Source organism: Gymnoscopelus braueri, assembly GCF_963280865.1.
Source record: "Gymnoscopelus braueri genome assembly, chromosome: 14".
Taxonomy (NCBI): domain Eukaryota; kingdom Metazoa; phylum Chordata; class Actinopteri; order Myctophiformes; family Myctophidae; genus Gymnoscopelus; species Gymnoscopelus braueri.
The window spans coordinates 32,233,359-32,257,619 of record NC_137619.1 but is presented as its reverse complement, the minus strand read 5'-3'; the positions used below and the strand labels follow the sequence as shown (position 1 = coordinate 32,257,619).

The 24,261-nt window shown below is 42.2% G+C and overlaps 1 protein-coding gene across 2 annotated transcripts in view; it reads left to right on the top strand.

Moving 5' to 3' along the window:
• The window catches only part of LOC308100750 (C-terminal-binding protein 2), an 85,399-nt gene extending 61,441 nt beyond the window's left edge, over positions 1 to 23,958 (top strand). For both annotated transcript variants that reach the window (XM_080449842.1, XM_080449843.1), the window contains 8 exons: positions 9,460 to 9,614; positions 12,659 to 12,803; positions 15,281 to 15,487; positions 16,027 to 16,241; positions 17,396 to 17,526; positions 18,483 to 18,610; positions 18,815 to 18,938; positions 22,208 to 23,958. In XM_080449842.1, coding sequence (XP_080305968.1) covers positions 9,460 to 9,614; positions 12,659 to 12,803; positions 15,281 to 15,487; positions 16,027 to 16,241; positions 17,396 to 17,526; positions 18,483 to 18,610; positions 18,815 to 18,938; positions 22,208 to 22,391 — 1,289 coding nt within the window. In that variant the 3' untranslated portion in view covers positions 22,392 to 23,958. The remainder of the gene's footprint in view (positions 1 to 9,459; positions 9,615 to 12,658; positions 12,804 to 15,280; positions 15,488 to 16,026; positions 16,242 to 17,395; positions 17,527 to 18,482; positions 18,611 to 18,814; positions 18,939 to 22,207) is intronic.
• Positions 23,959 to 24,261: the final 303 nt, after the last annotated feature.

Here is a 24,261-nt window from a genome sequence, read left to right as displayed (position 1 = left end):
CCCTTTAAAAACATCTCGCTCTTCTGTTGAGGAGGATACTAAACACTCTTAGTGGAGATCTGAGATTGTGAGGTGTACACTGTAATTATTTAGCCAAACAACAATAGCATAGGTAAGTTAATCCACCTCTGGAGTCCCACGGCGGCCTAGTTCCCTTTCAAAGTTCAGGCTTGGAACCTCCGCGGGAGGAAGGCCCTGCAAACAACCCACAGCTAAATCTGAGAGGCGTACATTAACAGCCAAATCAAACAGCCCTCGTAACCCAAACGAGGCATGCCAGGGAAAACCACAAAACCACAAAACGTATCATACTATCATTTACAAGATATGGCTAGAATAATCTTGACAGTGAAATACGAGAAGCAGATTGTGCCGTGTTACCTGAGGCGAATTTAAACATGTTTTTTTCCCCAAACGCAAGGAGAGAAAAAAAAATCGGAAAGATTGAATGTTTGGATTTTTATTATTTTTGTGCCTGTATTTTTTAAGCTCTTTAGTTTGCACTCTACTTGACGTTTCCTCTTCCTCTGAAAAAACTGTGTGAGTGTGACTCATTCTTTTTGGCAGGGGGGCTGCGTTCTCACATTGCCAAACTGGGGAGGGGGGAATTAGACATCACATCGTATTCACATAGGAAAAGCACATTTACATGAGTGACTCTTTTTATCGCTTTGTTTTTGCATTCAAAAAGATCACTCCTATTTCTATTGTCACAATCCAAAAAAGCTTTTAAGTTGCAACAACATCTGTAATCCATTTTGTGGCTGGGGGTGGGGAGGGGGGTCTGCCAGAGTCTTTCATACCCTGACGGAGGCTCATCCAGATTGTGATTAGTGTTGGCAATGACACCTAAGTGCAGTATCAATGTTAAAGTCTGTTACAGTTCCCCTTGAGGGATGTCATAACACAATACCTCCGTGGACCTCGACGGAATAACATTCTCGACAAGCTCTGGAGCAGTCGTACCCAGCGGGGGGTCAGATTGTGTTTGTGGGGGTCATTTAATCATTAGCCGGAGTGCTGGCATTGGCCTGTTTAGTACTTTCTTGGCACGGGGAACAATGGTGGCCGTTGTGCGGCAGACAGAATACCTTGAGTCGGCAGGACATTTTGCACACAAGCATTGCATGGTTTCCATCAGAGAGGCTACCAGCCAAAATATCTCCAACACCTAATGTAAAACATCCCCATTGATGTTGTTTCTGTTGCCTGCGCCCTTTGTTATTAACCACAAACTGGTACTACAAAAGTAACTCCGTAGAGCTATTTTTTTTCCCCCTTTAGTGAGTGTAATGTTTGGTCTAAAGTGGAATTGGTCTGTGTTTGGACAGGGAGGGTTCTGCCTCTGCTCCCATTTCCTATGAGCCAGGTTCTGGTTGTGGCTGGCTGGGTGTGGCCCGCAGGAGGCTGCCAAACTCTCCACAGCGGTGCCAATCCAGGGTGAAACTGCAGACGAAAGAGAGAGAGAGAGATGGAGACAGGAAGAGATGCACACACAGATAAGCTGCGAGAGAGACACAAAAGACACAGATGCCCAATTTATACATGGGGGTGCGCGGTGGTGTCGTGCATTGATAATAGCTGATCTACAAGAGTTTATAGATCTGCTATTCTCGTATAAATCAGGCTACAGATGCAGACAAAGGAAGGCCCATGGACACAAGGGAAGAAACTGCAGTGCTGGCCAGAGTTGTTGGAGCAGCTGTAACATACAGTAGATCATCCAAGGGGCTAAATCAGTTTGCTTATGCCTCTCTGTAGCTGGGTCTGTGGGGGTCCCATAGGTACCGCTGTGGGACCAGCTGTGCTGTGATGGGGGTGGAGGGGTGTGATGGTGGAAACCTCATCTGAGAACTCATCTGCTGTGCCATAATGGAAGACCTTTCCAGGGGTTTTGGTGCGGGGGGGGGGGGGGGGTACACTACGGGAGTCGGCAGTCAATGAGACTGGCTGTCCTACAAACATACTTATACTCTGTGTGTGCGTAGGCGCGTGCGTGTGTGTCTATGATCTAAGCAGGTCTGGCTCTAGACAAATGTGCACGCGTGTGCGTGCGTGCGTGCGTGCGTGCGTGCACACGCACGTGTGCACATTTGTCTAGGGCCAGACCTGCTTAGATAATGTAAACGTCCACTCCATCTCATTTTCATGAACAAACGAGTGCATTGGTTCATGTTGGCCATCTTCACATTTTTGTTTTGTTTTGTCTGTCTGGCTGAGAGACTTGGGAGAAGAGACAGTAATTGGTATAGAAAACCAATAAGCTTCCTTCACTCTGGCAGCCAGGTATTTGGGCTGCTTTAAAGGCCTCGTTAGCAGCTAATTAGCAACCGATTCATCATGTATTTAGCTTAGCCTCATGTTATGCCTTATTAGGCTTGTTAAAGGCTATTAGCCACCAGGAAATAATTAATCAACAGCATGTTGACCTAGTTCCTACAAGTGACTCATGCGCGCTGCACACACACACACACACACACACACACACACACACACACACACACACACACACACACACACACACACACACACACACACACACACACACACACTGTACTGTATGTACATGTGTACATGTATGTGTTTCTCTTTTCCTGCATGTATGTTTCCACTCCCATTTTTCCTGTCTGTGTTTAACCATATCGTTGCTGTTGGGTGGAAACCTTACTGTATATGTCCAAAGATTTTACTTTTCAGGATTTAAATTTAAAAAATTGGCTATTTTTGCTGCTTTTGTGAGACACTGTAGTATGACGGAAGTAGGGCATTAATTTACCAAAAACACAAAAAGTTAGAATAAGGAGATAAGAGGTTTCTGCCCGACAGCAACGATATGCATGTCTGTTTATGTACACACCAACACACGCTTGTCTGCCTGTGTTTGTTTGTCTACCTGAATGTTGTCCTTGTATGAGTGTGAGAGAGTCTTGAAAGTGTTTCCTCTCTCAGCCAGTGTTCGCTGCAATACTGAACTGTGTGAGGAAGTGAGGGAGGAAATTTGAAAAATAAAAACCGTGCAGTAGAGACTGAGTGATGCCATATTTTTGGGTCCGGTGCAATCCCGATTGTGGAGCGTACTCGGCCACGGATTACTGATGTTTTGACTGATATTTTGTCGAAAATGTTTTCTATTCAATTTGAAAAACCTTTTGAGAACATTAACGTGTGTGCAAACAAATAAAAATGAACTCAAATAAGGTTTTGATAGATAAAACGGTAGGCAGGTTTTGTCATTTAAAATTCCTTTTTTTTTTTTTTTTTTTTATCGATGCAGATATTTGTTTATTGTTTATTTAAACGGATCCCTGTTAGCTGACGCCTTAACGTCAGCTAGTCTTTCTGGGGTCCAAGACATTAAAATACATTAACAAAAATATATAAAATATCACAGTGTATTACAAAGAAATACTAAAAACAGCAAAAATAAATAAATACATTTTTTTAAAGTCGAGTATCACATAAAAAGACATACCAACAGGGATTAAAAAAGTAGCACTATGAATCTGGTATGTAAGAAAATATGTTATTGTATGTTTTGAGTGTGCAGTAGATTTTAAAACAGGCTTTTTCTCTTTCTTTTTCTCTGCCAAAGATATATTATTGGCCAAACCAATACAGTATACCGGTGGGGCTCTACTGTGGAGCCACAGGTGTGTTTGGCTAACAGCCCCCTGCTCCATGTACACTTCTACATGAGAAGAATACCTCCTTTCAGCACATGGTGTTACGTTGAACAGAGCGATGGAGGGTCATTTCAACACCCTGGTCCTGTTCACCACTTCCTCGTAACTCACATCCACTCCTCCCTTGCTCATCGCTCTTTTTCATGATATTTCTTTTAGTAAATAGAACAGATTGACCGGGAAATGGAGCTGGAGCAGTGTTTCCCACACAGTGGGACAATACAGAGTATTTATCTCTATTTTAGTAAGAGATAAGAAACATTTAAAAAGAAATTCAAAAGAACTCAAAGAAATTCCATAGATAATTAAAAAACTATATTTTTAAGAAGAAAATAGCTGATCTACACGCTCACACCGTGTGGCGATGGGACACGTTGTGAGCGTGTAGATAGCGGCTATTTTCACTTGTTCGGGTCCTAGCAGTTTCTCTTTTTGGTCTCGAGCTAAAATGTTTGGGAACCACTGTGCTAGAGGACAACTTGTGTGTCTGGATCGAAAACCCCTAAGAATGCCGTACCACTCTCGGTTCGCTGAGCCTTCCCCTCTCTCTTATTCATTTCAGCGTTGTTTGGAGAGGTGACTCAGTAGCAGACACTGTATGACACACACTGAGCCCTCTTCCTCGGTTTTGTCTCCTCAGAGACGACAACCCATCGCCATTGGAAGGGTATTAATTTGAGAGAGGGGGGAGAGAGAGAAATCTTGATCGCGGGGAAAGTGTGGTGACCACATAATTCCCGGTTTGATTCCGCCATGAGACCTGTGTGTTGCATGTTCTTACCCCTCTCTGCCCTCAATTTCCTATCTTTCTTTTATCCTGTATAAATAAAGCGTATATAATTTGTTATAATAAATTCCATATAAGTCTCCCGTTCCCATTATCATACAGTATGAAGATTAGGGCAAAAATAATTCAGGGTGTCTGTCTGTCTGCCTAGTTTTTCTCCAATAATCAAATAATATTCTAACCAGTGTTTAGTTTTCTTGTCTCTTTATGATGATCTTGTTGTGAGGCATGTGCCTGTAGTGGAGGTCTATCATTTCTTCTGTGTGCGTGGGTGAGGGAAGACATCCCAAATCTATCTCATTTAGATTGTGGATACAAACATTGTCACTTCTACTTCTGCTCGATTGATAGTGACGGTAACAGTATCATCATGAACCTTTCACTGTTTGTGGTGGTGAAAGTCTGGTTTCTTTTCCAAATCTTAACCAGTGGCGTCCGGTCTAGAGACTGGCTAATCTGGTCATTCACGCACACACGCACGCACGCAGGCACACAGAGTGTTTCTGAATCCGCTGATACTCTCTAGACCAGGGGTCTTCAACAGGGGGTCTGGGACCCCTAGGGGGTCCTCAGAGATACTGCAGGGGAGCCACCAAATCTTTGCGTGATAGGGAAATTATTTTATCTTTATTTTTACATTAATGACTTGAACCCTCGCATATTCTGGGGGGGGACTTTATTTTCGGCGAAGAGGATTGGTGTATTGTAGAGGGGAAAAAAGAGCAGACCAAGTACCGAGCCAAAAGGTCTAGTTTACAAAGTATTAAGGGTTTAAGTCGTTAAATGTCTGAAAACACACATTTAACATCCAATGTAGTGGGGGAGGGGGGTCCCTGCTTCATCTCTCTCTTAGCTATAAGGGGTCCTTGGCCTGAAAAAACGTTTGAAGACCCCTGCTCTAGACCAGATAATGCAACCTGGCAAAAAAATGAATACCATTCTACTCCCAGAAGGTATGAGTAAATGCCACTAAATGCAAAACCATTTTGGATGATCATTTTGTTCCTCGTGTTGTCGAGAGGCTTTTTCATCTTGATCCAGACTGACAGTGTCCCCATCTGCAGGGCATCAAGTGGTCACTCAGTGGTATGATGAGCCTGGAAAGGAATGATCCATGTCTCACGATGACACATGGCCGAGGACCCGATCAGTGGAACTCAAGTGAATTAGACCCCCAAAGCTTACATTTTCCTCCATCGTGCGATTGGCTTAAAGGGATAGTTCACCTCTCAAAATGCCTTTTCTTCTATCGATTACACACCCCATGGAGACTTGAATTCATGGAGACCTTTTTGTTTTTCTCGCATTGTTAAGCCAATAATTTGATGACCGGCGGTGGCTCCGGTAGGAGACTCAAAGTGTCAACTTTGAGTCTCCTACCGGATACATTAGCATCTTTCCGGGTCCATCTTTTGGGTCAACTACTCCTTTAACCTTTAACGTTGATGATAGATCATGGAAATGCACCTGATACAGTGCTCTCTCTCCACTGCGTGGATTCAGCAGCTTTCTCCATTTAGTTGTTTATTTTTGTTCCATTATACTGTACATGTCAAGATGTTGTTTGAGGCTGAAAAAGATACGGCAATGGTTGAGTGTTATTTTGTTGGAAGTGTTCTAACTTGGTGAGGGATTCTGCACAGCAGCAGCAACAGTAGCGCGTTCCCTCTTTAAGTCCATCGTCACCTTTTTCCATGTGGATATTGCCGCAGTCAGTATTGCATCAGTGGTCGGTGGTTAATTTTCCTCCCCCAAAGCTCACGTTGCGAAGCTTGTAGATCTCCGGCTTCGGCTATTTTCGAATAGCCGAAGTCTAAAATAAGGCTTTAACCCATTAAGACCGGGAAAGGATCTGTGTCATTTTAGATTTTTGCGTTGGCTTTTCAGAAATGGCAGATATACAAGCTCTCAAAGCGTCACTTCGTGCCGCGCTGCGAGCTTGTACATCTGCTATTTTTGGTGTGTGTTCCAAGTGTTTGAACGACTGATTTAGAAGGCATTTGGAGAATCGGCCTCGGGTCTTAATGGGTTAAGTTAAATGTGATTAACAGCTACACGCTTCTCCTTTTTTTTTTAATCTCACAGAGGTAATTGAAGGATAACAGTCTGGCATTGCTTTTTTGATGGCATGTTGTCTAGTAGTGTACTAGTGTATATTGTCGTTGCTGTCTGAAGTGTGTGTGTGTGTGTGTGTTGGGGGTGGGGTGGGGGGGGGGGGGGGCAGTAAGAGAGAGGGAAGGCGAGAAACAGTGAGAAAGCGAATGGAGGAGTGTGGGAAGGGGCAGAGCCTGGATGTCCTCTCCAGTAGCACAGATGCCACTAAATAAAATATTTCATAATCCTGCCCAAATCCTCTAATCACCATGACAACAGGCTGCAGGGAGCCAGGGAGTGGTGGTGTGCAGAATGCCCCCCCCCCCACTCCACCTCTCTCTCTCTCTCTCTCTCGCTCTCTCTCTCTCTCTCTCTCTCTCTCTCTCTCTCTCTCTCTCTCTCTCTCTCTCTCTCCCTCCCTCCCTCTTCCCTTTTTCTCTTCCCTCTATTTGTTTTCTCTTCACTTTAGTTTTTTTGTGCTGCCTAGAATGTCCCAATATTAGAACATCCTTTTAGGGCTGCAACTGTCCATTATTTTCTTAGCGATTACTCTATCGATTACTTTTATTTGTTATGGAATTATTGAGGAGCACGTTTTTAATTCTTTATCTATCAACATAACGAATTAACGATTAACCACTTGAGCACTCTTTGTTGCGCAATGATGTTGTGCAAAAAAAAAAGAAAACAGCAAGCTCTTTTATGAAACTTTTTGCCTATAATGACATGCCCACAATAGGGATTGATTATTTTATAAAATTTTCAATTATCCAAAAAAGTTTTTTTATAATCGGTCAAAGTAGGAAATAAGTCCATTGGTATTAATCAGTCAATTTGTCAACCGGTCAGTCGAACACTGCAATGTAGGAGTGCAACAGATCATTTGAATAATCCATTTAACAAAGAATAATATATATATAGAGATTGTAATTAATTGATTTTCTTCATTCCTTTTTTATACAGTAGCAAAATTGCAGATCTACAAGCTTGATCAACAAAAGCTGAGCTTATACTGTAGATCCGCTATTTTCCCTATTTTAGCACAACACCGTTGTACTATTAAGTATAAAATGGCTTAAGTGGTTAATCAGCTAATCGATTTAGTCGCTTATAATTTTTTTTATTAGAATTCGTTTTTGCGTCGCATCGTTGATGTGTAAACATTTTAAAGAAATAACCCCCCCCCCCCACACACACACACACACACACACACACACACACACACACACACACACACACACACACACACACACACTAAATGCTCCTCCAGATTGTTTTATTAATCGGCAAAGTAATAGATAGAAGATAGGAATAAGAAAATGATCAATAGATGCAGCTCTATTGCAGTGTAAATGTATTCGGACAGTATTTCCTGAAGCCTTTGAGGCTGTTTGTCCCTTAAGGGCTACGGTAATGATGTCACCATCCTGTCTGTCAGAGATTTAAGTAGAAGAGACGGACAGGACAGAAAGGCAGGAAACCCTGGAGGCATATCGTCGCTGTCGGATGGAAACCTTGTATGTCCAAAGCCCTCACTTTTCAGGAAATGGAAAAAAAGAACCTGTGTTCCAATGGATCCAATGTAGTTATTATTTAGTCACAAGCTCTTGTTAATACTTTTCATTGGTTCAATATTTATAGTACCCAGTCCCAGACAGACTTTCTTTTTTTTAAGATATTTTTTTCTGCCTTTAATTGATAGGGAACAGTGAAGATGGACAGAAAACAGGGAAAGAGAGATGCGGAGAGACATGCAGTAAAGAGCGTCGGGAACGGGACTCAAACCCGCGATGGACTGTCAGGCTACATTAGAGCCTAAGTGGGGTCCGGGTCTACCCAGATGGACTTAACCTCTTTATGTGTTTTTCATTATTTTTTTGATTGTTTTAAACAGCAAAAAAAAAAATCAGATCCACAAGCTCACAGCGCTGCTATTTTTGCTACTTTTGTGCAACACCGTAGTGTGACAAAGAAGGGCATTCATTTACGGGAACAAAAATATAATATGGAGATACAAGGTTTCTGCCTTACGGCGATGATATACTTGGCTGGGCAGGGGAAACCTTGTCGCAACCAGGACTTTGGCAATGCATTATTAAAGGACTACTGGAGCTATGGGGGGTTAGGTGATGTACAAGTACACGTTTGCCATTTGTTTTTACTTGCTAATGAATAGGAGTAATAATAATGCTCTGACATAGCAACTTCACATGCACGAGCGCCGAGCACACACACACACACACACACACACACACACACACACACACACACACTTTAGCCTGACGGCTCCTGCATGGTGATAGGATAATGGAGGCGATGACCTCATGGGGTTATAAGACCTGTTGCCTGGTAACAGAGTGGGGAACAGTGATGAGACACTAGAGAGGGCTACACTAGTCACATCACTGTGTGTGTGTGTGTGTGTGTGTGTGTGTGTGTGTGTGTGTGTGTGTGCGTGTGCGCGTTCACAAATATGTGCTTGCTATTGACCAGTGTTGACAGGTGAGGGAGATGATCACAGTGGATGAAAGTAGAAAGCAGGTCAATCCAGTTTGAGTCAGGGTATTGATTCTATTGAGCTGTGTGTGTGTTCAAGCATTCATGTGAGTGTGCATTCATATGAACACTTCTAATTCTTTCTGTTCTTACCTATACCGTACGTTCCATTGCCCACTGGAATGCGTGCGCCCGAAGCATATAATTAACCTCTTTCTCTCTGTCTCCTGCCTTCTCCCTCTGTCCACTCTCCCGCTACATTTCTTTGTCTCTTTCTCTACCCTCATCCCTCCACCGGTACTCTTGTTCTCCCTTTCATCCTCTATGGTCCTTCTCTTTCGCTTTCTATCTCTCTCTGCCCACTGTCTTCTCTCTCTCTCTCTCTCTCTCTCTCTGCAGGTATCCGGCCCCAGATCATGAACGGGCCGATGCACCCGCGCCCCCTAGTGGCGCTGCTGGACGGGCGCGACTGCACCGTGGAGATGCCCATCCTCAAAGACCTGGCCACCGTGGCCTTCTGCGACGCACAGTCCACACAGGAGATCCACGAGAAGGTAACCCCACTGGGGATGCAGCAGTTAATTCGACTAATTGATTTTATAGACCAATTATTTGTTTACCAACATTGAGACTGGACGCACAGGTGATTGTTTTATGCAATCAATTCCCAACATATTGTTTCGGGGTGCGCTGGTTTCAGTTCATTCAACCTCCTCTTGTGTGTTGGCTAGTGATTCACTTCCTAGCGAGACATAACAGAATGGGTTTAATTTGGTGCCGGTCTGCGCGCGCATACTGGATTCCTTGGGTCACTACGCTTCTCCCCATATAGGCCACGCCCATTTGCGTCTGGATAGATTTCCCGCCATTTTGAATTTTCTTCAAAACACACCTTTTGCTCCTCCTCCAATATATTTTGTCCAAATCTAACAAAAATCGGTACACATGATCTCTGGACCCATGCGATAAACATATCCAAACGGCATTTTGATAGTCTTTACCGTTCGTCCGTAATTGGCTTCCGAAGTTAGCGGGAGGGGCCCGTTTTATCAAAAATGCCAAAAATCACAAACAAAACGTCCAATCGATCCCAAATTTTAATCACATGTCGAGGGTGGTTTACTCAACAAATCCCCAAAATAATTTCCACTTTGATCCATAGGGGGTGCCACAAATGCTCAGAATGTAACCGTTTGATGCAAAAACCTTATTTTGGGGGGATCAATCCTCTCAAAATGAAACGCAAGTGATCTAAGGAGTTACGTAACAACAATGTAATTGGCACAGCCTCCGACGGTATTCCTCCCAGCGTATTCCTCGAGTCCCGGCGGCAGCGACCCGCGACTAGCGTCGGTGCAACCACACTCTGCAATTGCCCTGAATTGCGACGCGTCTAGTTTTGTTTTTGTTCTGTGCGTGTGTGGCATTTAGGAAAAACTCAATGCTTTAGGAGGTTATTCATTTGTGACTTTACAATAGTAATCTTTGATAGTGGATTTTACTTTTATGTCAGCATTTGTTTGCCAATGTTTTCACACGCTGGATATGTGCTTCAGGAGCCATGCTCATCATTTATGAGGATAAAGACAGCTTAGAAGAGGAGCAAGGTTTGAGTAAAATGCTACAGGGCACTGGGGGGGGGCTTTTTATTTTGTCATATTTCATACCACTTCATCTTACCTGAGACATGGCTTCCCATTGCTCGCTAGCTAACACGCACCCAGTCTTCTCTGTCCAATTAAATGATATCTGAGTGAATTCATTGTACAAAGGCACCCTCTGGGAGCAAAGATATTGGCAGCACTCCCATGAGCATAAGTGCTTAGCAGAGGGTGCAGAAGGGGCACCGTGCATACACACACACACACACACACACACACACACACACACACACACACACACACACACGTCAATGCATGCAGTGCAAGATCAGTGCCATTATTCTACGGCAGCATGAGCTCGGGGCTCGAGCTCACGGGAAAATAATAAATCACGTGAGACACACAGACAATCACACTGGAGGTTTCTTTTGTGCAGCTCACATTCAGGCATGCATGCATGCACATGCACTCTCACAACCAAGCAAACAAAACAACAAGGACTCTCTGCTGTCTTTATGCCTGCGTTGTTGCCTGAGGATGAGTCAATGTAGTTTGCAAATAGGAGTTGTGGGGGTCATTGTCCCTGTTTTGTGGCGCTCCATTCCATGAATTTTCAGTGAGCCATTAAAATTCATGGGACATGAAAATCTCTCACCTAAAGCCTCCAATCATACGTAGCAACTACAAAGAGCAGCTGAGCAAGGTCATTAGCATAACACTACAGAAAAAGAAAATCAGTTGCCTAATTCAGTTTTTACGCTTGATGTGAACTGCTATGCTGGTCATTCGTTATTTATCTCGCTTAAAAATCTACTACAATGCTGTCATTTTACACAAGCAGCATAATCTCCGCTAAAACCTGCCACTGGCTAGTTTGACTTTCAGCTCAAGTAATGAGATGAATGCACAATCAGAGAGCCTTAACCTTGAATTTAGCATCCAGCCCCCGGCCCCATCCCACTCCAATAAAAGTGTTGTATTGAAATTTATGGCGAGGCTAATCTGGCTGGGTCAAGCTAATGCAGTTAGCGGGGTGTGAATTTAAACCTGTTATTTACCCATGGCGGGTTCCTCACAGCAGCCACTTGCTTGCTGTGCTTCTTGGGTATCTTGGCAGCTGTCAGTCTGCTTTATGGTCCATACCTGCATCCACCCCAATCTGGTTTGCATAATAGTCAGAATGAATAGGTTGTGACGCAAGCCAGCCTTGGTAAAAGCACATACATGTGAATGTTGGACATACATTACATGCGTGCAAGCAGACATGCACGCATGCATGCACTTATGGGCACACACACACGCACGCACGCACGCACGCACGCACGCACGCACGCACGCACGCACGCGCGCGCACACACACACACACACACAATTTAGGCATTTAGCAGGAACTCTTAATCCAGAGCGATTTACAGTAAGCACTGCAGTAATACATCAAATGCATAGAAATAGTAATCTAGGATCATAGGGTCAACAGTCTAAACAGTATAATATCCAAAAATCTATAATCTGTACGAGCACGCACGCTCACACATTAGAGACACACATGAACAATACTATTGTGTTTCAGATTTGGACAAACCGCACACACAAATGTAGTGTTTACAGTAGAGAAGTGGGTGGTACAGTTTTTGTCTTTTTTAAATGGTGATGTTTGTTTGTTGTGTTTTTTTTTGTGTAAATGTTTTTTTGTCTTTGTAGTTGTTGAAATGTGTTTGGTTTAGGCATGTTGCAGGCTGTTGTGCATTTTAATCAGAGCATTGTCTACATTCCTGCACTCTGGCGCGCTCTGGCGGCTGCACACAGGCAGTGCACGCACACAGAAAGTGCACACAGAGACACACACACACAACCCGAGCACGGTTACATAGTAAGCTCCACTTGGTCGGAGGCGCGGCGCATTCGCTATCATATCATATCATCATATGATATGGTATCACGGTAAAGCTAATGATGATGTTGAGGTTAAAAGAGGCGGGCTCTTCTCTGTCTCCCAGGTGCTGAATGAGGCGGTGGGGGCCATGATGTACCACACCATCACGCTGACCAGAGAGGACCTGGAGAAGTTCAAGGCCCTGCGCATCATCATCCGCATCGGCAGCGGTTACGACAACATCGACATCAAGGCTGCCGGAGAACTAGGTACGACATGCGAAGAAACTATGGGAGCCGTAATGCTCCGAGAGTGATGAAATTAAGCCTACCCATCTATGAATTGGTCTGTGTTTGTATGCAAGACAGCCTAACCTTGTGTTTCAGTCTCTACCCGGATCTTTGGCTATTCTCAAACCGAGGACACGTGTTAATATCGCATGAAAAATTTGGAAACGATCTATGTTAATTATCTATTCATGTGGAATGATCTATTATGAGCAAGGACAGAGATAAAATAGTGGCTCCACACAGAGAGGAGCTTTGGAAGGAGGCCAAACCAATCTCAGTTTTGTACATTGAATGTACATAGACGACATATGTAATGGGAATTATTACATACAGGACATATGTTATGGGGCTGATTGCATATGTTGAGCAGCTGTTGAAACATTGATAGGATATGCGCACTCATGTTTCCATTTTGGACTCCAGGGGCATGTGTTCTTAATCAGCACAGGAGTAACCGTGATCTCCTCATTATCTTCATTTAGTACACAGACTTCTTTTACAGACACTGGTTTTGTGGACATAATGTAATTAGTTAGTTTCCTGTTATCCTCTGCAGTAATATTCCTATACTTAAAGGTAGGGTAAGTGATTTGCAATTATTCAAATAATTGCGAAATGGGTCTATGTTCTGATAGTGCTCGTTACTATAGAGTGTCCTGTCCATATAAGGAGTCTCCATGTCTCTCCAGCTCTTTATAAAACAGAAAATGCATTTTCGTTTCAGTTTCAGTTTCATTTCCAATTTTATCCAATCAGGATAGAGAACTCAATCAGGATATAGATTAAACAAGTGAAATTGGAAGTGATGACACTAAGGAATGAGCAGGAAAAATTTGAACTGGAACACTATAAAAATTAAGCTTAAAAATGGGTACTTTCTCCTGATTGGCTGAGATTTTGACACCTACCAGAAAATGTATTTTCTGTTTATTAAAGAGCTGGAGAGACGGGGAGACTCCTGTTACTGAAAAAACACTCTATAGCAATGATTACTATCAGAATATAGTGCTTTAACCTTTTAACAAAATACTTTTTGTTTTAGCCCAAAAATATCACTTACCCTACCTTTAATCATGTTTGAGAAAGTCAGTTTGAATATTAATTTGACTTCAAGATGTAGTAAATTGTAGTACAATTGTTCGGGGGGAATATGAACGAGAAAGATTGCACTAATTAGAGTGCATACCTCTGCCACACTATGCACTATACAATATATGCATTTCTTTTTTCTTTTTTTTATAACTTTGTTTTTATTGAGGATACTTCAAAACAGTTACAGATATCACTTTATAAAATAAAACAATACAAAACATAAAAGACAGACATTTACATGTACAGTACTTAAAGACAAACAAAAAATAAAAATAAAATCATAAAGTAAATAAGTATTTATAACCTTTGTGGGGGTGCAATATATGCATTTCTACCTGAGATATGACTGATTATGTCATTTTGACCTTGCCTTGGATTGTGACCTTAACCTTTGACCTTTTCACCTCAATGTTAGACTAATGTCCTTTATTATCCACGAGGGGAAATCGTTTTGCTCGCGTCAATGCATACATTCAGACAAAACAGTAAATAAACATACACCACAATTAAAACTCCCAGGAACCGACAATAAAGACAGGAAATACTTCTATAAAAGATATGCCTAATTCCAAATTCTTAAAAGAAAGCAATGTGCTCTCCACACTTGTGGAACGCCCATAATGTGTTTGTGTATGCTTTCATGAGTGTGTGCATGTATGTATTGTGTGTGTACTGTATGAATGTACTATGCGCATGTATGTTATAATCATCTCTTTGGGGCACCCTTCTAATCATTCCCACGAAGCTTTGTGAAAATTCGCCCATCCATTCTTTATTTTGACTCTGACCTTGATTGTGACCTTGACCTTTTTAACCCATTTAGACCTGAGGCAGATTCTAAATAACTATTTTTGATTCAAATAATATATATTTTTAAATCATATTGCTATATATTGTTGTTGTCAGGTGGAAACCTTGCATGTCCAAAACTGTTCCTTTTTTATTATTATTTTAAAAAGCGATTTAAAAACGCCTGAAAAACTCCTCAGAGCAGAGAGTTTCATGAAAATCTGACTGTCCAATTTTGAGTTATTTTGCTAAAAGATAGACAAACAGAATTGTCCAAAAAACATACATTAACTCCAACTCCAGTGGAGGTAAAGACATGTATCATTGATAAAATATAATGAAAATAAAACAAAATACAGATGAATCGAACTTCCTACAAGCTACCCTTTTGTGTCAAAGGTGTCACAGCTAACAATACAGAATACAATATAGTACAATACAATGCCCCATGTGTTTACTTTTATGTCCGCAGTTTCATAAAAGTAGGTTCTGCTTCTTTCATAGGGTGGCTATCTTTTTCTGGAGTGAAAATGTTTTATTTGATCTTTTGCGGTTATTCTACCGTGTCTCTCCAGGCATTGCGGTGTGCAATATCCCCTCAGCGGCGGTGGAAGAAACCGCAGACTCCACACTATGTCACATCCTAAACCTGTACCGACGAAACACCTGGCTCTACCAGGCTCTCCGGGAGGGCACGCGGGTCCAGAGTGTGGAGCAGATCCGAGAAGTGGCATCAGGAGCGGCCAGGATCCGAGGAGAGACACTCGGTCTCATTGGTTTCGGTGAGCTCTAGTGATTTGAATCTCTAGACACTGAAGGAGTGCGAGTAGAGCTTGAGGGCTAGAAAACCCAATTACAATTTAACATGGAATATTCTGCTAGAGAAGAAGCTCAGATGAATCTCTTTGTCATCTTAAGTTTTAGTTTACTTGGCTCTTTATTACAAAAGCCCTTTTTACATGTTCTCCTCTTCAGTTAAACGAAAAGCAGCTTGTTGTTATAAAACCCCACAAGACTGTTTTATTCATTGTAGTACTCAATTCCAGTGAGGAATGCTAGCCAATATTAATGTTAGTGTTCCAGGTGGTTAGAGCTTATTTTGTAGTACATCTGCTGTCATATTACACCCAGTGTAATTAGAAAGATTGTTAATTTGAACACCCCTCTGAGACATGTATAAAAAAATTAATAAGGGGCAGCAGAAAGGAATAGATTGGCTAAGGCTAAGGTAAATGCTTCTGGGAAAGAAGAAGGAAAAAAATCAAAATTTTTCAAGGTGACTTTCCAACGATTTCTTTGGTTCCACCTCATCTCTCTCCAGGGCGTTCGGGCCAGGCGGTGGCGGTGCGGTCCAAGGTGTTTGGCTTCAATGTCCTCTTCTACGACCCCTACCTACAGGACGGCCTGGAGCGCTCGCTGGGCGTCCAGCGCGTATACACCTTGCAGGACCTGCTCTACCAGAGCGACTGCGTCTCCCTGCACTGCAACTTGAACGAGCACAACCACCACCTCATCAATGATTTCACCATCAAACAGGTATCGAGGAAACCGGGGGTATCGAGGGGTGCACGTCGACTGGAGTAATGGTTGTCAAACCTTTTTTGGCTTCAGTGCCCGACCACAACATTTTGCTTAGAGAACTGCAGGAGAAAAACTTGTCTAGCATAATAATGCTATGAATGAATGATAACCAATCATTTGAAGAATACAACATTACAAATAAGAAATGGAGTGAAATAGTTGCAATTAGTGCATTTCAATGAGTCCAGTTTTTATGTAAATATATTCAAAATAAAACCGCATAACAGCAAATAAGAATTGCTTTGCATTCAATAACAGTTGTGCTAGTTTGTCAATGTTTTATCATTAAACATAACAGTTTCCTCTTTTTATCTAGTACTGTCCCCCCTGTAGTACCTCCATGTACTGCCGGGGTTACACATACCTCCATTTGAGAACCCCTGGAGTAGAGAATGTGCAAGCACATGCAGAATTGCACATACACTGTTAATTGAACAAATGGAACGAATGGTCCAGGAAGGATTGACTTGGTTACACTTATACAGGAGTATTTTACTATGTATGTACACATGCCTGGATACTCACCCACGCATGCATGTGAGAGGGCACACATATGCTCTTATTGATTTTGTTTGATAGATTTTTTTCATGGTACACTGATACAGTCCAATAGTCATCTATTGATCTCCGCTGCCATCTGCAGTCTCATCTGTGAACACCATGCTCTTTTCAACTTCCAATTCCATTTATTTTCTTTCATTGGCCCATGGAGCTCCGTAGGGTCTGCGTAGTTCACAAGCAATTGTGCCATGCGTGTGCCTCTTCCCTGATTCCACTGAGATGTGCTTCCATTGCCAAGATTCAGTCACATTTAAGGGATTATCGTCGTCCAGTTCCCATTGTTTGCTTCTCTTACAAATAGAAGCATTCTTGTTCTTTGTTTACCCTGTTTGTCTTTTTGGGCAACATTTGTGCTCTGTGTTTTGTTTCTGTTTTCACATTTAGTTTCTTTATTTATTTATTTTTTCACAATATACTGTATAACCTGATTAGAAGCACCTTTTGAGGTATCATGGCTTAAAGGCCACAGTCAGACTTGAGAGCTCACATAGCCAAGAACTGACTGGCTTAATGCATTTGTGTGTGCGTCTGTGTGTGTTTGCGTGTAGATGCGTCAGGGTGCTTTCCTGGTCAACTCCGCACGGGGGGGCTTGGTGGATGAGAAGGCCCTGGCCCAGGCTCTGAAGGAGGGGAGGATACGGGGCGCTGCCCTGGACGTTCACGAGACAGAGCCTTTCAGGTGGATAACTTCACAACCATCCATGTCATGACTCTTTAATCACTTAAAATCCCATATACTTAGTTTTTTTCAATAAAAACTCTACAACATGCACTCTCATATCTCATATCTCATATCACGGTCAAGTAGGTTCATAATCACAAAAATATCCAGACTTCAGCATTAATGCAACACATTCATCAACTCTCTTGTCCAGATCTCATACATTGGTACATAGTCTAACTTCTTTATTTTTTGCTACAACCATATACCCAGAGAAATAGCTTGAGATTCAAACGTATTTACCCTATTTAAAACACTTGTTACACCGAGAATAGCAACCAGAGGACTAGGTTCCCAGTTCTTCTCAAATGCTTTAGAAAAACATTCAAATACATAGTTAACCGGGGTTCCCCAGGGCTGCTAGATACGATGCTTACAACAAATCTCTTGGCCGAAAAGAGCCGGCCTACAGTCTCACAAGGCGTTGCGTGAGCTTGTAGTTTGTCTATTTTCGCTGAATGATCGCCCCACAATAGAGACGCTAGGGTTCATGTGATTAATGAACCGACAGTGAACCATCATATTGAGTGGATCTAATTCAGTTGAATGGGTTAACAAATGTAAACTTGGGCTAGATAGGGATCACAACAACAAATGAACAAAGGAAAAAACAGGCAATGGATTGAATATTTGGACTGAAATAATGCAGTTCCAACAAAATAGTGCCATTATTAATAATTAATAGTGAAATAATTTCAGCTAAATAAGAATAGTGGCAAAGACATTATTTCAGCTAAATAAGAATAGTGGCAAAGAATCCAGCAGCACACAAATTCTAATTAGGCAGAAATCAATGGAGTCATTATTGTTTCTTTTTCCCTCTTTCCCTTCTGTTTCTTTCTTCCACTATCTCTTGTACCCTCTCTTTCCCTTTGTCTCTCTCACTCTCCGTCTCCCTTCCTTTCTTTGAATAGTTTCAGCTCGGGTCCTCTAAAGGATGCCCCTAACCTGATTTGTACTCCCCACACCGCCTGGTACAGCGAACAGGCCTCACTGGAGATGAGAGAGGCAGCCGCCACTGAGATACGTCGAGCCATCACCGGTACGCACGCTCTAACACACACACACACACACACACACACACACACACACACACACACACGCGTGCACACACACGCGTGCACACACACGTGCACACACGCACGCACACCTCTCTACTTCACTGACTCGGAGTCATGCATAAATTCACGGTGGCACCAGGGGAGTATAATTCATCTGGTTGTCTGTTTAATCTCTGACAATGCAGGCCGGATCCCCGACAGCCTACGGAACTGTGTTAACAAAGAGTTCTTTGTCACCACGGCACCCTGGGGAGTGGTGATGGAGCAGCAACAGCAAATGCACCCTGAGCTCAACGGCGCCGCCTATAGGTATGGAATGGAATTTACAATGTGACCCGATGGGTCACTGAAGCAGCACAGGGCTCATCTATCACTCTCCCTGCTGTTCACTAGCTATCTACTCTTATTGAACTGTTAAGGTATGGAGAAGAGGTGGAAAGAACCCAGTAATCTACATGTTCACATTTCTATCTGTGTTTGTGTTTGTCACAGTTCTATCTTTTGGGTGTTATATTAGGGTGGGCTCTCTCATTATGCCTGCCAAAATGAAATGTGATCCCCTTGTTAGTTTAGGCTGTTCATCTCACAGTCTCTATATTGTCTCAACCGGACTGAATTGCTTCTCTCACACAGCCGAGTGAACCAAACCATGGTACAGGCCATAGCAACGGGGGGAATGCAAGACAAATTATATACCTAATTCTCAACCAGGTAAATGAATGCTACCACTGTGTTGGCCCACAGGCCAAGGCCTACCTGTAATATTTAAAGAAAAGCAAAGCAATAGCCCTTTTCTCACACTGTACTTTACCTACTCACCCCGCCCCCTCATTGGATCCCCCAAACCCCCATCCTAAAACAGAAAGATGGAAATAACGCATGTGAAAGCATCACTTTTTAAAAAAAAGACACAAGTGTAGTTTGCACTTTGCATCTGCAGTTACTATGCTATTATCCATAGAGACTTGCAATCTGAGTGTACTCTAGCTCACATTTCTAGAGTGCAAAAGGAAGAAATGTCTGCATGCACTGAAAAAAATAAGCTCCCAGTTTTCATGGTTATAAGTCTATAGACCTTCACCAGGCATGACCCCTTGATACCACCCATGCACACATTTCTTCCTTTTGTAGTTATTTCCTTATACCTTATTCTGCACCTGAATTGGGTTGGATGTACACAGTGTGTACTACACACCAGTTCACTCTTTTTCTCATACATTTCTAAACTGCCTACATTTCAAGCAACAGATAAGACGTAGTGCAAGGACAAATGTCAAAGCCACAATTCCCTGACAATAAATGTAATCAATATTCCTGTGACCTTAGAATGTTTATACACAGTCACACACACACACACACACACACACACACACACACACACACACACACACACACACACACACACACACACACACACACACACACACACACACACACACACACACACACACACACACAGGGAAAGAAATGAAAGGGATGGAGGGTGGGATTCTTTCAAGCAATATTGTTTAAGACAAAGGATAGAGTGACTTTGCTTTCTTGACTGTGATTGGAAGGTCATTCTGCTGCTTTCAAGCTGGGTGGAACAAAGAGTTGTGAAGTGATAAAATGAGCAGGTTTCTGATGGGAAGGCAGAGCCTGGTGCCTGGTATTAACAGAGTCCCTAGTGAGAAGTTTTATTTCTCCCTTATTTAAAAAGGACGTCCCGTTGAGATGTAAGCTCTCTTTTACACGGCTACATAATGTACAGTTACTAATGTAAAGCACAGCTTATAGTATATTCAATGGGGACCCAATCTACAGAAAAATACAACGCTCTTCCTGAAAACAATTCTGTTTCAGAGATTTACAGAAATGCTGTAGATAAGGTCTTGTAACCCTTCCATGTATTTAGAGAAAGTGGTCTTTCCAAGTTCGGATTAGTACTCTGGGTACTTTGAGAGGTATCTACCTAGTGGACCTAGCATGGTAGCAAAGTACTCTATAAAGACCTGGAGGAAACTTCCCTAGGATGGCCTTAAATATAAAGATGTAAATACAGAGAGGTCCATCCTATTACCTATTATAACAGTCACTGGTGTGTAATGCCCTAATTTATACTGATCTACGTGCTCTCAACACGTCGCAATGCGGGGAAAAAATCCTACCATTGAAATGATGGGTTTTTCAGTTGCTTTGTATTGATATTCAGTGTATTCAATTCTTATTTTAAACTTGGTCTCAGTAAAAAGGAACATCTCAGGTGCAGTATAGTGACTGGGCATAAATTATGTTTTTTAATGTTTTAGAAAATTCCACAAACAACCATAAGGAGGAACCAGGGTAGAACAAGGCAGAAAGAGCCTGCTGGTTAGTCAGTCAGGGACCAATCAGAAGGCTGACAATGGGTCAATTATGAATCGGGCATAAGCCACTTGGCATTAGTAACAAAGCTCAGGGATGCATAGTACTTGGCATTCGTAACGAAGCTCAGGGATGCATAATAAACACAAAAGCGGGGAAGAGGCAGCATTCATATACATTATTTCACCATAATCCATTATAGACAGAAATGTCGCTTGAACAAGTTTCTTTCTAGCCCCAAAACAAAAACATTGCTTGTAAAGAAAGAAAAAAACACATTTCCAATTAAAAGAGAGCTTTTCGTCCAACCATTGGCCAAGATACTTGTGGCTGTGATATGGACCTTGCACGACAGTTGCCTGTAAAATATTTACACCTCATGCAGTTTTGATTTAAATCTCATATCTCAATTCAGACATTATGCAAATAATCTTGCTAGGAATATTAGTTTCTTTCTTTCTCTTTCATATCCCTGTCCTCTCCCAGACTCCATACTTATAGGTATTCTTTAACTACTTAAGCCTGATTTATACTTCGTCATACGACGGTGTCGTTTGACAAAAATAACATCTACATGCTCACAATATGTACGACAGAGTTCATATTAAGCATATAGGCCAAGGCCTTTTTTGATCATTTTTGCCGATAATGACATGCCCAAAATGGGGGCGCCAGGCTTAATGTGGTTAAGGAATCCATTATTGCATTTAGCACTACAGTATCACTTGACTTTTTCAACCTTGCACCATTTCTGAATACCATTGCTTAGAGAACCAAGAGTTTATTTAAGAAATAATAATTGTAATAGCTTGAATTTATATTGGTTTCTCAGGAGCAACACATGGTTTCTTTTTTTTATTCCCATTTGTCATTTTTGAATTGGAAAACCTTTTAAAATGTAATTTGGGTTCCTGTTATTCCTTTATACCTGAAAAACAAGAGTTGTCTCCACATTCCCATTTAACAGCTCATACTGTAATCAGGTGCTTGAGTTTCAGGTTCATATTTTCACAGTGAAAATATTTTTCTAATGGTTTTGTAGGCAAAGGTTTGACCAGCTATGCTCATTAATTTAGTTTTGACATTAATTAACAATATATTTCCAATATATAGATTATATATATTATTGAATTTCGTTTTTTTGTTTAAAAAGAAAAAGAGTGAGAGAGAGAGATCTATAATCAAGCTTGTGGTTGTGGTTCCCATCATGCCCACTGACTCTGTCCATGTTGCAGGTACCCCCCTGGTGTGGTGGGCGTAGCTCCCGGAGGGACCCCTGGGCCGATGGAAGGGATGGTGCCCGGGGGGGTGCCTATCGCCCACGCTCTGCCCTCCGGCACCCACCCCTCACAGGCCCCCTCCCCCAACCAACCCTCCAAACACGGCGACCCCATGAGAGAGCGCATGACCGAGCCGTAAAGGACTGCTGGGAAATGGCAAAGGGGCTAATACTACCCATGTTGTGTACCATTACCAACAATGCCCACCAACACACCCATCCCACCCAGCCACCTGCACCTACTGTACCAGCAGCCTGTCCGCTGGCACAGCATTTCATTCGGTTTTTTGTATGAAACCACCTGACCCACGTGAGGACAGTGGATATTACACATGCGCTGCCACTCCCAAGGCTGGGGCTGACATTCGAACTCATGCTCTGAAGTTCTGAACTCTTTTTCATCCCCTTTGTATGTTATCTTTTGTTTTTTTTTATTTGGTTTAAGTGTTACCTTTAGTTTTTTTTTGTTGTTTTTTTTGTTTTTGTTTTGTTTTTTACATTTTGCCAGAAGGGTCTACTTTGGGACAAGTTGATGACAACCCTCCCTGGCGTATCTACCAATGGGAGAGCTTGGAAGGACAATGACTTCACGTTACTGGCCAGCCTCCTTTTCCCTATCCTGCCCTCACTTTGTACTTAAAGCTCGTGCGTTTGTGTTATTTTCTCCATTATTATTAATTCTGTTTATCTTATATTATCTGTCCCTGTTTAAAATGAATATCCTGTCCCTTTGGTCTTTGGTGTGAGAAAATGAATGACGTTAAGGTTACACATATTTATCAGACAGCTAGGAAAAGTCAGCTGAGGTGGCGTTGGCATTTTCCTTTAGAAATCTGAGCCCAATTATTGCCCATCTCTCACCCCGTTTGGAAGGTGGACCCTGAATGTAAAGAACATATAAGGCAATGTGTGGGGAGAGCATTCTGGCCCATGAGCTAAGTTGCCCATTTAAACCAAAACAATAAATGAAGGACTGCCATTAGTAGTTAGTTGGATATTGTATGTTCAGTGATGGTCACCTCAAGTTAATATTTGCTGTTGTGATTTATCAAACTCTTGAACTGACATTCAGTACTGATAGCATTTAATAATTTTCATTGAGTATATCTGGAAAATATCTGGATGAAAACAAGCGATATAGCAGCAGTAGGAAACCAGCCAGGCAGGTAGGACATGGTTTGGAAAAACAAGAGTAGATCTCTTACTGACTCAGGAAAAGAAAAAAAACGTTCCAGTACCCCACCCACCCCGCCCCATTCTGTCTGAATCAGAACAGACAAAAGCAAATGGCAAGACTGTATTATTGCTTTTCATGTCTCTCGACCCTTTTCTCCATTGTGGTATTTTTATATATCAAATGTATGTTTTTTGGTGTTTCAAGATTTTACAGTCCTGTTAGATTTGTATTGCCTTGTGAAATGTTCTTATAATCATAGTCTCATGTGAGCTGCCCTCTCCTCCTTATGGTTTTGTCCTTTTGTTTTCCGCTCTAATGAAAGCCAGCTGGAGCGCTGGGTGACATCGCGACCTCCGCGAGCAGCAGCGACATCCGCCCTTGTAGAGCCGTGATGTTAGCAAGAGAAAGGCTGTTAGCAGATTGTTTGGTTTTTAGTGTATTTGTATTTGTTTCTTGTACACGGTGAACATATAGCATACGATGCAGTTCAAACATTAAATAAAACATACTGTTCTAATGATGGGCTTTGATACGTTTGTGCACATGCAGTTTTGTAAGAATTCCAGCGTTTCAAAAAGCGTTCTTTTAATTGTTTTATACTATCTGCGGATCGTTTCTCTTAGACAGTGGAGCTTTAGTTACCGTGAGCTGTTTTCTTTTGCTGCTGTTTTTCCATCTTCAAATCCTATAATGTCTTAAAAACAGCGTGAGATTCCTTTTTGTTAATAACGCGGTAGTTCCTGGCCAAACAGGAAACCGGTGCATTTCCGTTTGTGTTTTCCGGCCGGATGATGTAATTTTCGCGGGAAGGGCGCCCCACCACACTTTCAATA